This window comes from Mytilus galloprovincialis, chromosome 14 (genome assembly GCF_965363235.1).
Source record: "Mytilus galloprovincialis chromosome 14, xbMytGall1.hap1.1, whole genome shotgun sequence".
Lineage (NCBI taxonomy): Eukaryota > Metazoa > Mollusca > Bivalvia > Mytilida > Mytilidae > Mytilus > Mytilus galloprovincialis.
Window position 1 is genome coordinate 14,082,688 of NC_134851.1, and position 19,013 is coordinate 14,101,700.

General features: G+C 31.3%; 1 protein-coding gene across 1 annotated transcript; it reads left to right on the forward strand.

Moving 5' to 3' along the window:
* Positions 1–5,115: 5,115 nt before the first annotated feature.
* LOC143059367 (uncharacterized) lies at positions 5,116–18,016 on the forward strand. Its single transcript, XM_076232853.1, has 8 exons — positions 5,116–5,412; positions 7,889–8,021; positions 10,371–10,472; positions 10,925–11,095; positions 12,813–12,985; positions 13,670–13,913; positions 15,302–15,398; positions 16,106–18,016. The coding sequence occupies exons 1-8, from the start codon at positions 5,155–5,157 to the stop codon at positions 17,082–17,084; spliced, it is 2,157 nt and encodes a 718-aa protein (XP_076088968.1). The 5' UTR covers positions 5,116–5,154; the 3' UTR covers positions 17,085–18,016.
* Positions 18,017–19,013: the final 997 nt, after the last annotated feature.

Genomic DNA, 19,013 nt, shown 5'->3' on the forward strand with positions numbered 1-19,013 from the left:
CCTTTATTTGAACTAGTAAGACACGTGTTTCAAGGGTGTCAGGTGATTGTCCCACTTTCGATTAAAAGGTAATAACGAACAGTTTTGGAATTTTAATAGAAAACAACATTTGGATATTTCTTTTATCTTAGAGAAATAGCCATACTATATTCAATGTAATTATCAAAATGCCTACTAGGTAATGCAATGATAAGATACATAGATTATTTAAAAAAACATAACAAAATAAAAATCAATATTATAAATTATACATTAGAAACAGAAAAAAATATACAATACTATATAATAATTGGTCGACCCACTATCATTATCACTCTGTCCAGATTTAAAAACAAAATATGAATGTCACTGCCTTCTGAGGTGAAATACGTTGACCCGGACATATCACCGACGTCATAAGGTACAAACCGACGTGGATAAATTTGTCCCAGATGTTTTCAAGGCATCTTTCGGTTAGCTAGTTAAACATAAAAAAATATTTATATCACGCATAGTGCGCAAAATACGCAAATCATTTTGTTGAAATGACAAAACGTGTTAATTCTTATATTTACATCGTTTAGTGTCAATATGCAGACAACCTGATAATCGGTACATATAGATATTAGCATAGAGCCAACGACATATTTGTGAAAAATAACGGTAAGTAATCATGAAAGTAAGAATTAAACCGGATATCCTTGTTAATCTTACTGTTTCAAATGCGTCTGTCCGTTATTTAGTTCATTCTATGTAAGGGAGTAGGCAAGATAAGACTCCTTTTTGACCCCAAGATATAAAGTTTTTAAAAAGGTGTTAATTGTAAACTTTAACTCATTAATTTTACTTTTGTTACATAAATATACAGAAAATACATTTAAATTTTATATGTTAAGTCGGTCTCATTAAGTTTCCACACAGAGTAGATTTTAGGGTGAAAACACAGGCCTTTTTGTCCATCTGTTATGATTGACCTTAACTATTTCCAATGTTTTAATTAATATCCTGGTACCATTGATAACTATTAATTCCGGCGCTTTTTTGTGAATATACGATTTCGGATGTACTTTTTATTGAAAGTCCTAAGGGGTACAACAACGCATAAATTAATTTAATTTCTTCTCACGTGGATAATTGTCACAATAAAAATCATACCCCCTCTCCCTTTTTTACATATGAATAGCTGGTTTTAATGTAGATTATAATGCTGTAGTTACTTTTCTTGTTGGGTGTGATCTGTTCTCGTGTGTTGTTTGTTCAGTATTTCACTAGCTATATACTGATTTGAAAAAGGTGACATCCAAGGCTCAGAAGACGAAGAATAAATGACGACGGCCTTCAGATGGTACTCGTCAATTTTTTCATGGAATGTATCGTTATTTAAAAATCCGTGCTTTAAAGTTTTACTTCAGAAATATTACTTGTTATTCACTGTATAAAGTTTAAAAAACTATTTAAATATTGGTGTTCGTTTAATGATTATGGCGCAACAAACGTACCCCATGGCTCCATGGCTCTATTGACATGACCACTGGGGTCATATGTCGAGCAAAGTGAAAGAAGTAATTACCAGAAAAGACTGTGGTAGCTCAATTCTGAACAGTTTCATAGTTGAAAAGGTAACCACAAAAGGTATTGAGATGAATATGTTTGTGGTTTAAGTTTTTATATATAGTCCACTCTAATCCTAAGAAGGAAAAATGCAATAACCTACAATGATGTTCTGTTGTAGTTTGCGTCGGTGTTTAGCGGTTTATTTGACATAGATATATGTAGTATATCAATTATATGTGCATGTTTCAAGTGATAATGAAGTCAGCCTTTGTGCTCTTCATTTGCATAACTGCTATCAATTTCCCTAGTTTCCTTGTTCAGTGGACTAAGTGTTACTGAAACATTGGTTTGTTGAAACATCTATGATATAAAACAAGCATAGCATATATAAGTGTTTAAGTGTTTATAATTTTATGAATGCCTGTTATTTTCTTTTTTTCTTTTTTTCTTTTTCTCTATTTGTCCAAGAGGGGCAAATACTCTGCCTCAAAATTCAGTTGCATGTCATATCTTTAATCCCGTAATATCACTAAGCAAAACGTACTTATTAATTTTACTCTTGTTCCAAGTCAAAACTATGACAGTTGTTTTGCATTCGTTTGATGTGTTCGGGGTTTTATTTGGTCGTTTAATAATTTATTTCCTTTATGTTCGTTTTTTATTTTATCTATTTTAATTTACTTTTCCCCAATGTACTGTTTTCAAAGACAGCTTGTTTCCCATTAAATGTCTTTTTGTTAATGTTGTCGTCGGGGAGTTGTCTTTAAGCCGTATACAATATTTTATTTCCTTTATATGAATATCTAATATATAGTATCAGCTTATAGAAAAAATGTTGTCACTGTTGTGTTTTAAACCCATAGTTGAAAACCTCTTTTGCTTTAGAGAGACTAAAGATAATGCTTGGACATTCAAACTCATAAGTCGAAAATAAACTGACAACGCAATGACGAAATAAAGGACAAAACCAAAACATAACATAATAAAAGACTTTGCCACACGAACCCTGCCAAAAATCGGAGTTATCGCAAGTGTTCTTGTTCCCCTTGTGGTATTCGCCGTGTTCATGTTAGTTTAAAAAGAAAATCACAAAAATACTGAACTAAGAGGAAATTCAAATCGGAAAGTCCCTAATCACATGGCAAAATCAAATGATAAAACACATAAAAAACTAATGGACAAGAACTGTCATATTCCTGACTTGGTACAGGCATTTTCAAATGTGGAAAATGGTGGATTAAACCTGGTGTCATAGCGCTAAACCTCTCACTTTGTTGACAGTATCATCAAATTCCGTTATATTTACAATGATGCGTGAACTGAACAGACCAGACATAATAAATAAAATAGTCAAAATATTGGTACAGCAGTCACCATCGTCTAACAATTTAAAAAGGAACAGTTTAACAGAACATACAAACATCTATCTACAAACATACTCATTGCTTTGCGTGTCTGACGTCAGAAAATTGTATACTACGTCACACATTTTTGTCGTTTAATGTTTATACAAACAATTTTAAAAATTCACATGGGCAATGTTAGCATACAGGGTTAAAAAAATCAAAAGTATGCAAGAATTAATTTCAGAAATAGACCGAGTGATAAGTCAAATTCGGTAAGTCGCACTCGGGGGAAAGGAGGGGATTGTGGTTACGACAATCATTATTTACATTAACCACTGTAATGCTCTCGCACCTGTTGTAACGTATTGAATGATCCCAATCTCGGACACAGATTGAATATTTTTGTTGAGAACTAAATGTCAGATTTGTGATCCTAAAAAAAGAGGAGAAGGATGTTAAGGGGTTATTCCATCTCATAAGTAAAGAATACACTGACAATGTCGTGGCTGGAAAAAAGACAAACGACAGTACACAAAACACAACATAAACAAAAACTCAAGACTGAGCAACTAAATCCTATTAAAAGTGGGGGTTTTCTCGGGTGCTCTGGAACGGTGAGAATATCCTGCTCGACATGTAGCATCCGTCGTATCTATCATGCCAGTTTATGTAAATAAACTCATCATTGAAACTAGAATTGAAATTTTATAACGGCTTTCATTCTTTTAAACACTATTAAACCAAATTGTTTAAAATGATTTTTTACAAGAGAAAGAGCTGTTACAGTACCACTGTGACCTTTACACAATAATACAGATTCCTATGTTCGCACATCGATCGCGCTTAGTTAAAAATAAAAGTCCCTTGATAATAATTTCAAGAAATAAGACGATACCACAGACATGGAAAACATTGTCTACGTTGACATAGCCCGAGCTAATGATAAACCTTGCTCATGTTGTGTTCTAGTTATATAGATATATTTAATTTGTACAAGATCAAATACAATGACATAAAAAGATGTTCCGTTCTAATTTGCGTTGGTGGTTAGAGGGCGTTAATCAGTTACACAAGTGGAATATGTCAGCTTTATTTGTAATTTTCAAATTATAATGGATCCAACCTTGTGTCGTTCATTGAATAACTGTTATCAATTTCCGAAGTATTCATATTTCCTGGGCGATGACTGATGTAGGGTCGAAAACATATATAAAAATAATGTACAATTAACATATATATCAAAGTATATATCAAAGTGCTGTGTATTCCCTCAGGCAAGGCTGACCTTAGTACTATTTCGTCTATTCTTTTTATGTCACATTTTGGTCATTTAATTTCTCACGTATACAAGTGCTTGTGCATAAAAATTAATGGGTGTGAGCGTTCCTGAAAAGGTGAAGTTAGTGTCTTTCGAATCTAAAAAGTAAAATGCTAATTGAAATATAAACCTGAAAAGCATTGAAGATTCATAATTTCGACAATTATAGCCAAGGTTATCCTTCGTTTTGGCTTTTGATTGTTCTATTGTTTAACATTTTCCTTGTAGTGCGGTTTTTCTTTTGTATACTTTTTGCATTCCGATATGAAGAAAATCTAAGTATTCTAACAATTCCAAAGATTGAAAAAAAGTCATTTATATATAATATATAATTATATCTGTATAATGATCGTTATATCAGAGCGTAACGAGACGACCAGGATATTATATATATATTGAAATAAAGAATGATTTGAAACATATGCAAAATTAACTTTGTTATGTAAATCAATGCAAATCTTTCATACAAATTTATTATTTTATTCTAATTATCATAAAAATTAAATCATTGCGGTTTGTTTATCACTTGTAAATACAAATGTCTAATTGACACCATGATAAATAGAGGAGAAACAGTAACACTTGTCATGTAGAAATAACTCTTATTAAATTATGCGTTTTTAAAGGAAATGAGGTGTTCTGAAAATAAGCAATTTTAATCATGTATATAATTGACGCAATTAAATTTGTTCTCAATTGTAAGGTCATGACTTACTCAATAAAGAACCGTTCACAGACAAAGAATTAGATATTGGTGAAAAATTGTTTCAAAAGACAGAATGACCTCCTATAGATGCCTCTTTATGATCTCTTCCTCATTCCTTTGATGTAGGATAAGAGGTTATATTGACATAAAAGTAATGCGGCAGAGGTTACTAGTGATACAAGTGAATTGCAGTTCTTAAAATGGGTCTAACAGCTGTAGAAGGTAACCTGTGATATCATTGACAAATTGAAATGCATAGTGGGAAGAACATAGTTGATTTTTCGTTTTGTTTTCAATACGATAGACAATTTTGGATTCCAATTATATTTTTGTTGTTACAAGTCATTGATACAAACTGCTGGCCATCGTATCGATTTAATATTCCTAATGGAAACATTGTTCCAAATCCGTGTAATCCAACCGAAATGTGGACGGCTGTAGGACATGGAAAACCTAAAGTATTTGCTCCAAGAAATCCTTTTGGAGAAGACTTCTTACGAAGTAGAATGGTAAGTAAATATTTCAAACCGTTCAACAGATCTTTATTACTGTGGATTCATTTTTTTCGTGTGTATCCATTTTCATGGATTAAGAACATTTTGCAATTTCAGCATACACACCAATATAAATTTTGTAAATCGTTGAACATTTACATTCGTGGTTAGCCTTTACCCACAAAATCTAAGAAAATTCGTATCCATAGAATAATAATAAATCCGCCGTATTAGAAACTGGACGGATATTATCATGCAAGACTGTTATCAGTTGACACAAGAAAGGACAAATTTTTATTTTTATTTTCATCCTTCGCTTCTTTAATGAAACAGATTTTTATTTTATTTGATAAAACTTTCGATATACTTAAAACTACATTTCCACATGTTTTATTCTACATATTTTTTCAACAGAATTTCTATCTTTTTCCGGTGAGAAATGTCGTTAAAATGAAACGATTAAATAATGATAATAAGGATGAAGTTATTCATTCGAAGTGTGTGCAATTTTCAAGACAAGAAGTGAAGTAGTCTCAAATGGACATTGCACGAGGTATCATCTCGACATAAAATAGATATGTAGTTGAAGAATGTAGGTCACCTATTATCATACAAATAACAGTGATTTTTTTTATTCAACTATACATAATCATAAATATTTGTCATACCTAATTAATAACATAAAAAGAATAAAACAGAAATATGTCAATTTTTTATATTTCTGTTTTTTTTTTATATTATATATTGCTGACATGAATTATCATTTATATGGTCATAATTATAAATTAATTACAACTTTGATTTTTTGAAATACTTAGGTTTTTCCAACTCAGGAATACATTACCTTAGATGTGTTAGCAAAACTTTTAGGGATTTTTTTATCCTCAATACTCTTCAACTTCGTACTTTATTTGGCCTTTTAAACCTTATTTTTATCCGAGCGTCACTGATGAGTCTTTTCTAGACGAAACGCGCGTCTGGCACAAATACAAATTGTTACCCTTTTATTTATATCTTACTCTGCAGTTATAAAAGTATTTCATGTAAGCTTTGAAACCACTTTTCATAGAAAAAAATATACTTGTTTACCACAGAAGGATAAATTCAAATTACTATATGCATTTTGCGCATTTTGTGGTAAAGATTGGTACTGTGTCGATACTTCAAGGGGTTGGTACTTGCAGACTAGCCCGGATATTGTTATTTAAAATTTTGCGGTTTTGAAATTTTTGAAATTATTTGAATTTAAATATTTTGAATATCTGCCTCGTGTAAAGCTCTGATTCCTTGCCTGACTTTGACTAAATTTTTTTCCTTTTTGGGTTAATAAAAAGTTCTTATTTTATTAATCTTTTATAATCTGTCGATTTCAAATATATTTGCCTCGAGCATTACTAATGCGACATATGTTTTAGAAAAGCACATCTGGTGCAGAATATTGGTAACATTTTTATGTTATTTATATTTCATTTTTTATTCATTCTGTGCAGTACTGTAGAATAGCTTTATTTGTTGAAGACTGATTGTTTTTGTTTTTTTTTTATCAAAACCTATATCACAATTTTCGATTTTAAAAAAAAGAGGTTGAAATTTGTTTGCATTGTAGATTTCTTTCATCTCTTCGTTAGACATACTTGTTGTCGTCCTTTCTCAATTATGCAATGTCACATCAAATTTGATTTTTGTTGGGTTTTTTAAACGTATCTTGCATGTGTTGATTCGTTGGCAAGTTATTTTTAATTTAATGAATAAGTATATATGCAAGATATCATAATACATCAAGTTAGATTGTCAGCTAAGACTTCAAATTATCTACTTATAAAGAAAAATATGCTGATCATGCAGAAAAACGTGCCGACTGCAAACTACAACTTCCGCATAGGCGACAATAGTATCATTTTTCGAGATACAGACTTAAGAAAGTTAATTTTAGAACGAAACATAGCTAGAATGAATGAAAATATAAAAGAACAGTATGTTTATGATCTATAAGTATAGGTTCGTCAAATATATTAAACCGATGAAAAGAAATTCACAAAAATCTTTCAAAACAAAACATAATTGTTATTACCACGATTTACTAGTACTGAAAGACTTGAAAACTTGAAATGTGTTATTAATGTTTTATTCAATTTGGTTTTTCAAATGGTGGTGTTGCCATATCAGAGTAAAGCATATTTCATATGTGATGCTCATAATAATCATGAACATTGAAAAAATGAAATAACTATTGTAAGTTTCTACTTTTGGTAATGAAGGTTCATTTACCGATTGATTAGTGACAAAGTCTTTATTCATGGTTTCATTTTAAACATGTTTAAGATATCTGTAATCATTATTTAAAATGTTGACTTATATAACCCAATTGTTTATGAAAGCAAGGGACCAAATACCTTAAAGCAATATTCAACTTAAGTCATTATTTGATAATGGACATTCCATTTTGAATTTTTCTCGGAGTTCAGTATTTTTGTGATTTTACATTTTGCAGACATGGACCAGACAGCTTTGTATGATGGATTCTGATGGAGATGGTCGAACTAATGGGGAGGAGCTCGGCGATCCAACCTGTGAATGGCAACAAAAAAATCATACACCTTTATCAAAGACAGTTTCACATCCAGGTAATACATATTCTGTTAATATTTGAAGGTCTGTAATTACTTCAATTTTTAAGTCATTTTAATTATCCAATTCTTTTTATTTCAGCACCTCATTATTCTCTACTTTTTTTTTTAATTTCAGCTCCCCATTATTCTAAATTTTTTATAATTAAGCTCTCCATTATTCTATTTTTTTATAATTTAGCTCCCATTATTCTAAAAAAAAATATAATTTAGCTCCCCATTATTCTAATTTTTTTATAATTCAGCTCTCCATTATTCTAAAAAAAAATATAATTTAGCTCCCCATTATTCTATTTTTTTTTTATAATTTAGCTCCCCATTATTTCTAAAAGCTCCCAATTATTCTATTTTTTTTTATAATTGAGCTCTCCATTATTCTAAAAAAAAAATTATAATTAAGCTCCCCATTATTCTAATTTTTTTTATAATTTAGCTCCCCATTATTTCTAAAAAATTCTATAATTTAGCTCCCCATTATTCTCGTTTATTTATACTATAGCACCCCATTATTCTCAATTCTTTATACTTAAGCTCTCCATTATTCTTTATTTTTTATTCTTTAGCACCCCATTATTCTCAATTCTTTATATTTTAACTCTACATTATTCTTTATTTTTTATTCCTTAGCACTCCATTATTCTCAATTCTTTATATTTTAGCTCTCCATTATTCTTTATTTTTTATTCCTTACCACTCCATTATTCTCAACTCTTTATATTTTAGCTCTCCATTATTCTTTATATTTTAACTCTACATTATTCTTTATTTTTTATTCCTTAGCACTCCATTATTCTCAATTCTTTATATTTTAGCTCTCCATTATTCTTTATTTTTATTCCTTAGCACTCCATTATTCTCAACTCTTTATATTTTAGCTCTCCATTATTCTTTATTTTTTATTCCTTAGCACTCCATTATTCTCAATTCTTTATATTTTAGCTCTCCATTATTCTTTATTTTTTATTCCTTAGCACTCCATTATTCTCAATTCTTTATATTTTAGCTCTCCATTATTCTTTATTTTTTATTCCTTAGCACTCCATTATTCTCAACTCTTTATATTTTAGCTCTCCATTATTCTTTATTTTTTATTCCCTAGCACTCCATTATTCTCAATTCTTTATATTTTAGCTCTCCATTATTCTTTATTTTTTATTCCTTAGCACTCCATTATTCTCAATTCTTTATATTTTAGCTCTCCATTATTCTTTATTTTTCATTCCTTAGCACTCCATTATTCTCAACTCTTTATATTTTAGCTCTCCATTATTCTTTATATTTTATTCCTTAGCACTCCATTATTCTCAATTCTTTATATTTTAGCTCCAAATTATTCTTTATTTTTTATTCCTTAGCACCCCATTATTCTCAACTCTTTATATTTTAGCACCTCATTATTCTCAATTCTTTATATTTCAGCTCTCCATTATTCTCTATTATTTATACTATAGCACCCCATTATTCTGAATTCTTTATATTTTGACTCCCAATTATTCTCAATTCTTAATACTATAGCACCCCATTATTCTCAATTCTTTATAATTTAGCTCTCCATCATTTTCTATTATTTATACTATAGCACCCCATTATTCTCAATTCTTTATATTTAAGTTCCCAATTATTCTCAACTCTTTATATTTAGCACTCCATTATTCTCTATTCTTCAATTGTGCACCCCATTATTCTCTATCCTATATATTTTGACATATCATTTTTCACAATTCTTTAACTTTGCACTCCTTTATTTTCTTTATTTGTGAACACCCCATTATTATCTGTTCTCAATATTGGGTCTTTTTTTCAGCTTTTGATCTTTTATAATTTATTGCCTATTCTTTTCTATTCTGTTAACCACATTTAGACGTTCAAATATGAGACAGTGACTTCATAAAAAACAAATACAAAACAAAGAATCCCCATAACTGTCAATTAAAGTACATATTTAACATTTATGTAGACCGAAATTAACACTTTATTACTTTCTTTAAGTATCCAAGGTCTTTCACCGTCTAAAGTTAAATGTTGCATACAAATAGCATACACAAATTCGTATTTGGCGTCTTTTCTTTTAGCCGAGACAAAATATAAAAGAGAACCGAACGCACGAAGAATATCAAAATCGTGAAAAGCTATCATACAAATGTAACCAAGAAAATTTTCAAGGTCTTGTTCAGTTGAATCAATAAGAATAAAATTGAATTTTATCAGTTCATAAGTTACGGCACACTAATACTAATCAGTCTTTTGAAGACAAAACGCGCGTCTTGTGCAAATACTAAATTTTAATCCTGGTTTCTGTGATGAGTTTATTTACAACAATTAAAGAATCCTCGATTTGTATTTTAGGAGTTTGCGAACCGATAGGTAGTCCAGTATGTGCACAGAAACCCAATAGTTATGTATGTCCTGGTCAAAGAAATCTTGATTGTCCTTCGTTTGCAAGGAATGGTAAGTATCTAACCTATTTAACATATAAGGATATCATGTTCCCCTCACCATATGTTGGAAATGTTAGGTCTTTTGTTTCTGCGTGTCTATTAATTTGAGATACCTCTAGATAACTTTTGATTTGAACGCGAGCAGATTACGGAGCTCTACTTGATTGTTCATTTCTAGTGCATTTCAACAAAATAATATTTTGAAATGTCAAATGGTAAGAGAAAACAAATGTTACATCCGTGCATCATTAAACAATTTAAATTTATTTAAACTAGAGTGGGTTTTTGGTTTGTCAAGTTTTCACCGCTGCCTGATCCTTCAGCAGATTGAGACTTTAAAGACAAAAACAGAAACAAAGATAAACGTTAAGTTTTAACTTATTTGTGTCTGGTTTTACTATTTTGCATTTAATCGATGTTTTTGTTATATTTCAATTACTTGATTGTTCTTGCCTTTTACAGATACAGAAAAGTTACATATCAATATGACTAATGCGCATGTTCCAATAAAAGCATCATCATATGTATGTTTGGAAGTCAGATTACCATTTGACCAGGATTATCATCTACTTGCTGCAGAACCAATCATAGACCAGTCCAAAATAGTGGACCAAATACAGATATTTGCCTGCGGTAATCTCAATATTTTATTCACGAATTGCAGTTTGAAAATTTTATACCAAAATTGCATAGAACACTCAAAATTTAGGCAAAGTTTCCGGAGTAACATACAAACCGACTCAAAATAATGGGTTAACAAAGCTCTATTGATAAAAACTACAGTTGCAACTATTGGTCAGAATCCGTTTAAATAGTACCTAAGTTAAGTGTGCAACAACTGAAATACATTATATATGTATTGTGTTTTAAACCGAAAGATCTTTAAAAAATAGATTATAAAAAAGCATGATTATTTTTAACAGCAAACTTTCGATGCAGAATTAGTTTGAGTATATCTTGTGTAAGATCTTTCGATTCTTAAAACTTTTCCTTTTTCTGAAGTTTAATATAACCTTAAACATATTATAATAATGTATATGTTGTGCAAAAGTTTTAATTATGTACAAATTATAATTTGTACAGATTTTTTGTACAAGTTATCAGTGTTTTATGAACTGCTTAACACAAATGGATGATACAAGCACACAGTCTTGTTTCGCAGATTTCTGTCATATTTTCACAACTTCATCATACAGTCTAATACGGAGCATTGATACAAAAAACATTAAAAGACCACAAAAAGACTTTTTATGGGTTTGAATATGGTATAAGGAGAAAAATAAAATTAGAATTTAAACCATTCAGGTAACCTCATTTCCAGTTTGAAGACAATTGATTGATTGATTGTTGGTTGTTTAACGTCCAGTGGCAAATATTTCATGCATATTCAGGACGAGAACAAGTTCACAATAAATACAATAGGTAGGTCTTGTCATAATACAGATGATGGTCGGGAAAATTTAGACTGCCACTGGAAAATAAGGGTATATTGGATAGGGACAGAAATTTTGCCTTGCAACAGGCCACCTACGGGCCCTCAAAAGAGTTGTTGCAATGGTTCTTAACGTGCAAAGAGCGTGGCACTCTCTTTACACGAGACATCGGATTTAACGTCCCCATTCTGACCGGACGTGACTGCGAACTTGATACATCCCGCACAGCCAAACGGACGCCCCACTTCGGCAAGCGTTTTACTGCCGGTCGGAAGAAGACCAAGCGACCATATTTCTATTCCCCAGTCACCCTTGGGGATTTGTTTGGAGTTTGAAGACAAGGAGATCTGCACTAAATGTTAGGTTGAAGTATATAAATTTGAATTTAAAACATTAAACTAGTACATTTTAGAAGATAAACCTGCATTACCTGTTGTAAGAAGGTATGTGTAAAAAAACTTATAACTTTTACAAAAACCCTGTACAAATTAAATTTGTACAAACTAACATCTTATACACAACATATATTCAACGAGCAGTGGCAATCAGATTTGAACTAAATAATATTAAGATCTACTCCATGATCTTCAATCACATTTTTTTGCCATTTGCTTTTGTACGTTTGGTTTAGAATTTTCCTCGGAGTGCTGTATGTTTGTCCTTTCTACATTTTACTATTTTGCATTTATATCAAAACGTCATTATTGTCTTCGCTTTACACTTTAACAGTTTCCCACGCTCAATTGAAAGATCGACAACATACTCAAAGTTTTCAGTTCTTTGTTTATGTATATCTCAATTAATTGAATTTTAAAAATAAATGTGTTTGGCCTAATGTTTTTAAGCTCTGAATAAACAACCATGGCATTTAATTTTAACATTTATCATACGTTTTAGTTTTCTTGCTTTCATTACAGATTCTGGTCTTCACTCCCGAGTGTATAACCATCCATTTGAATGTGGCGAGAAACCCCGTGGCGATTGCCAAAGTCTAATAGGTGGTTACTCAAGGCATGAGAATGGAATTTGTTTCCCGCCTAAATCAGGTTATAGAATAGGCGAGAATGGGTGCAGGCAAATGATTTTCCAGGTATTGTTTTATTTCATAAGGTTGTACCCCAAATATAAGAAAAACAAAAATCACTTCGGACAGTTAAATACTTGCATTAACGATTCTCTATATTATAGTTTTGAGTAGCTAGGAAAATATTTTGTAAAATCTTTATAAGTTAAAAATTTTATTGATAAAAAAGGAAGAAAACACAAATCTTATTGTATTCTGAAAATCATTTACACCCGCTTACTTGAATTTGTGTTATACTGATCTAGGTTTTGTGTAAAGTTTTCGACAGGTGACCATATCGCATACAAATTGACAGCAATAACTAAAATGTTCGTCTTGTAAGCAAATCAATTTCAAATAAGTCGTTGTTTTACTTCGGTTGGTTAACAGGGACAAAATTAGCAAAATATTATTCAAAACAGCATTCTTGTAAAAAGTACAATGATGTAAGCAAGTTTAGAACATTTGCATTGATATCAAACGGATGACTTATGAACTAATATTTAATTTAATTATAACTTTACATGTTGAATTTTGTCCTAGCCAATATCATTTTCGATTTACATCATACATAGATGTATACAGTTTTGAAAGACAGAAGCGCGCTTGGTTAGATTAATCAATTAACATCCAATCAAAATTGAACTTAAATTTTGATTTTATCGAAACCACTTTTATGTATAACACTAATCCTTTTGACACTACTTTCAGATAAGATATAAGAACCCATATTTGAATCCAGCACTGTATGACAGCTCAGGGATAACTTTGTACTACACTAGTTACCTTCAACGTTATGAACTTGGAAATAAATTGATTTCGGTTACCCATTTTACACTACCTACTGGACAGAAAACAACCACAATAACATCTGAGTATCCTGGAGAATGTTCTACCATGCAAATGTCCAAACCAATATATATAACAGGCGCATTCATTCATATGCACAGCTATGGTAAGTGTTATTTTGTGGTAATTGTTATTAACAACATTGCTGTTGTCAATTTGCTTATATTGCAATCAAGACATTATCAGTATATTTAGTAATAAATACCAGGATAAAAATCTCATTGAGGACCTCATTGAATTCGTATTCATGTGAACTACAATTGAATTTCTTATCTAGATATGGTTTAGCAACAAACTAGGCGTGTGTCAAAAGGAAAAGTATGTCAACATTGAAAATAAAACAAGGACAAACCATTTAATTCACTGATTATATCTACAACATTTCGTTGGTATACAGGATAAAACGATTATTAACATTATTTTAACCGTTAATATGAAATCAAACAGACCTAGAAAAATCCACTTGCTCGTGTTCGCTGTCTCTTTATACATGTTCTACATTTGTGTATGTTTATATCGGGTTTATATGGCGTCTGGACTAATTAGTTATCAAGTGTACAAGGCTTATAATTTGAAATGCCAGACGCGCGTTTCGTCCACATAAGACTCATCGGTGACGCTAAGATCTACAATACACACAAATTGCTGATACATAGTTTATGCATGCCTGTATACTTTTTTATATCGTTATATACGATTTAATATGGTATAAGTCGAATAAAAGAATTTGAATCAAATCTATGAACATGATTTTTTGACAACTAGTGTCCCTTTAAGGTAGATGGGGTGTCTAAATTATAATCCATAGAATCTTTTAATAATTTGCCAAAACGTAGTTCATATCCTGCTTGTTTAAAAACATTAATAAAAAGAATGGGTCACCGGACTTATTTTCACACTTCAGGTTGTGCAAAATTGTCAAGATTTTATATAGATTATGCATGGAAAACCCATTTTTTCCGCCATAAAACGCAAACCACACCATAGAATTTTGAGATAAAATATGAAAAGATAGCTCCAATATTATGCTTTCAGATAAGAAAAAGAAAAAATGGGGTCACCGGACTCGTTTTCTTGCTACGTGTAAAAATTGGTAAATTCCTAACACATTCTATTGTAAAAGTAACACTATCTGAATTATCTGCCCTTGCATTTGAGTTGCCTCCCCTTATTTGACAAAGTTGGGAAAAAATGAATCAAACAAAAGAATTCTTATTGTTGTAAAATACAATCATAAATATGATCAAACATGGCATTTTCTATATTATAATGAAAATTCTTACACATGAATTACCTACTACTATAAAAATTTGCACATTTCATCAAAGAATTAGACCTCGTTTTCTAGTATTTCAAAATCCAAAATGGAGGAAGACACCCTATCTACCTTAAGTAAGATCTATTTCATTTGAGTTGGTATGGCTGGAAAAAGTACGTTAACGTTTACCCATTGCAACATTTAATGTCGTGAGTAAAACTTAGTTGCTGTTTCAGGCCGTCAACAGATCGTTGAATTAATAAGAGACGGCGTTCCCGTTGAAGTCATAGCCGATGGAACCGGATTCAAAGCACATAATCTAAAGGGAACACAGTAAGTAAACAAAATATCCGTCCGTCTTAAACTTCGGATATTTTTTTTTTCAAATCCTGAATAATTAGGATTTTATATCACGGGAATTTATAACCTTAGCTGAATTTGTCAAAAAGATTCGGAAGTTGGGATCCTAAATGATCTCAAACTTCGTTCTTTATCAGGTTTTTGTTTAACTTTTCTGTTTCGAAGTACACTTATGAGTTTCTTCTAGACGAAACACGTGTCTATCTTTTATGCATAACATGGTGATAATATTGGTTCTGTTAGAATACACATTTCAACTGGTTTTATACATCTACTGTTGGACTGTTAGTCGCCAAGGGTATCAACATCCCAGTATCCGAAACATCTGTACTGGCAAGCAAATAGAACAGATATTGCTTTATTGAAATTTGCTGTTATGAATTAAAGAATCATTGTTTTATGTGGAATGTTTCTCTTTCATACAAAGCTCTGATTCGATGAACCGGTTTGGCTGCATTCACCTCTTTTCGGGGTTTAATCAGCCCTTACATGTTTGCTTGGATTGGATTTTCAAATAAATTGGCAACTATCATCATTTGAGATATAAATCGTCGAAATACGCATCTAGTGCAATAGCAGTGGTATCATGAATGTTATTAACATATCCTATACACAATGGGAATTCCGCGTACAAATGATGTTTTCTGGTAAATTGTATTGTGACCTTCTTTTCATTTCAGTCTAAAAAAGCCGATTCGAATGTTTCCTGGTGACAGTATAAGGACGGTGTGCTGGTATGACACTACAACAGCGAAGACACCAATCAAGTGGGGTTTACTTTCAACCAATGAAATGTGCTCAACAAGTCTCATGTATTATCCACGAGATGATTGGTTGGATGCCACTGCTACTTCCTTCAAGCAGATTCCTCTCTGTAAGCTGCAGACGACAGGGGAAGCAAACGGTTGTCATTTTGGTCGTTTGTTTGATGCTGTTCGTCAACCAGACGCCACTTCAGTTGCCTTGGACCACTGCGCCACTGAGAAAATTTGCACCAATGCGTGTGCTTCAATAGCATCAGTTGCGTTCACTCATCCATGTCTTAGGGGAGACAACTATGAATTACTACAATCCCGACTGACAAGAAAGTTCGAAAGATTGAAAAATTTTATGGATGCTTTAAAGCTATGTCGAGTGGAATATATTAATAATACAAATGATCAGGAGACAATTACTACTACGACAGAAATTCCGCCTACCGTTCATTCAAACATTGATTTATCAAATTTTCAGATTCCAACAGGTGGAAAGACTCAGTACAACAACCCAGGTATTCCAATACCATTTCAAAAGACTAGACAAAGCACATCAAGAATGGGTTCAATGCAAAATCGACGAGTACGTCCTGTCAGGACAAATAGTCAAGTCAGGAAAAACAGTATACATCCACAACATGTTATAGAAGCAATGGAGTTAAAACAACAATCCGAAAAACGTTTAACTCTTGCTCATATACAATCAGTGCCTTCAAGACGTAATTCAGTTAGAGCAACCCCATTTCCAACGCCAGTATTTCCAAAACAAATAAATACGAGAGGGACTAGGACTTTTTCACCTCAGGGAGAACATAACGTCCCTTCTTTAGCACCCAGGGAAAATCCTTTAGTAGCAAAGTTGGCGAACTTAATCCATACAATTCACAATCCATCAAGCGCGTAATCTCTGAAACGTTTATCCTACATTTTAAACTTTGATGTTGGCTTATTATGATACTAATTGGGCTGTCTGTCTATGACTTATAGTTTACATGGGGAGTTTTATTTATTGTTTAATAAAATAGAGAAACTACAAAACAAAACGCCATATATCTACCAATGAAAACTGAAAACGAAAACTCGAAAGGACAATACCAGTTTCATAAACAAACGGAGAAAAACCAAAACAAATTACAAAAGTATTAAAGAAAATTAAAAAAGACAGGACTCAACAGAGACGTTCTATTTGGTGAGTGAAAAAAATACGATCCTGAATATGACTTTTTTTTTGCTGTTGAAAAGAAATTTAGAATTGAAATAAACTCAAATATCTGATGAAAACAAATGGCAATTAGCAAGAAATGCCAAACATTGGGTACAGCCAATTAATAGGCTATCGGCTAAAATACAATCTAAACTTTCGCAGTATAACTGTATACATGTATGATGTATTTGTTTGTACTGAAATCTGCATTAATGAATTATAAATGTGATTGTTTTCCCCTGGTCTTGTTAGTAGTACATAGTTCAAAATACAAATAAAATAAACGTATTTCCTTAGGAAATGTTAGCTTGTATTTAGTTTTAAAGTTAGGAATTAAAGATTGTCATATAGCATATATATTCAGAAATCCATATTACACACACAAACAGTGTTTTACTACTAAAACTTAACCATCTTACAATGATATCCTTATTCATTCAATGTCAGCATGCAATCCAATGTTCAAACATTAGAAAAAGAGTTCTTTAATAAATAAAATGCAACTTGCACAAAATAATAACCGACTTTCCTATTTTTCATGCGTATGTGTTACTTATCTTTCTTATAAAATAAACTTGTGAAAATCAACATGTTCTTTATATTTTAAACAATATTTAAAGCTTTCTACACTGGTTTGGATCATATTTAACAGGGTTTTAAAGTGGTATATATATATGTTACCATATGCATACTTAAAAAGATTTGTCTTTTCACAATACCATTTTGTTTAAACGTTTTACAAAATTGCGGTTCAGTTATCTTTCAAATGGAACAATATGGCAAAAATATTGGCCAATTGCTAGTGAACATTGTGAATAATGATTAAATAAAGAAATTGCAGTGAAGTAAAACTTACGAACCATTAAAATCCAGCGAATTTCACTGATTTTTTTCATACCTGTGATATGTGTACTGTGTGCAAACTTATCGATACTTTAACATGTTTAAGTAAAAAGTTCAACATTGTAATTTTATCTTTGAATGTTATTTTGGTATAAATATTGATTTCTAAAATAAAGAAACAACTAAATATTATTTTAAGATAAATATGCACATGGCTGTAGAATTATTTTCAATTCATAAATACATGATTTTTATAAGTTGTTATGAGCTTTAAACTGGCTGAAAGTAAATGAGGGTGCTCTTAGATCTGGTATCTGTGTCTTTTTGTTATTGGGATGTATAAATACAGGGTCAAGCACAGTCTGTGTTTTGTTTTGTTTTTTTCTGCTTTACATCACTCTGATGAGTCAAGCCTTTTTCAACAAATTTTTATAGTTTGTTCTTATGTTGTACTGTAACACCACTGTCCTGGGTTAGAGATTTGAAAATGCCTGTACCAAGTCAGGAATATGACAGTTCTTGTCCATTCGTTTTTGATGTGTTTTGTTATTCGATTTTGCCATGTGATTATGGACTTTCAGAATTGATTTTCCTCTAAGTTCAGTATTTTTGTGATTTTACTTTTTAGAGAAGGATTTGGTGCAATGAACTATAATTTATTTATTTGATTAACAGCTCATCATGAATCATTGAACAATAAAAATATGGTCAAGGTCATATGAATTCTGCTGGACAAACATGCAAACCTTACAATCGTTCCAAACACAATATATAATTGACCTATTG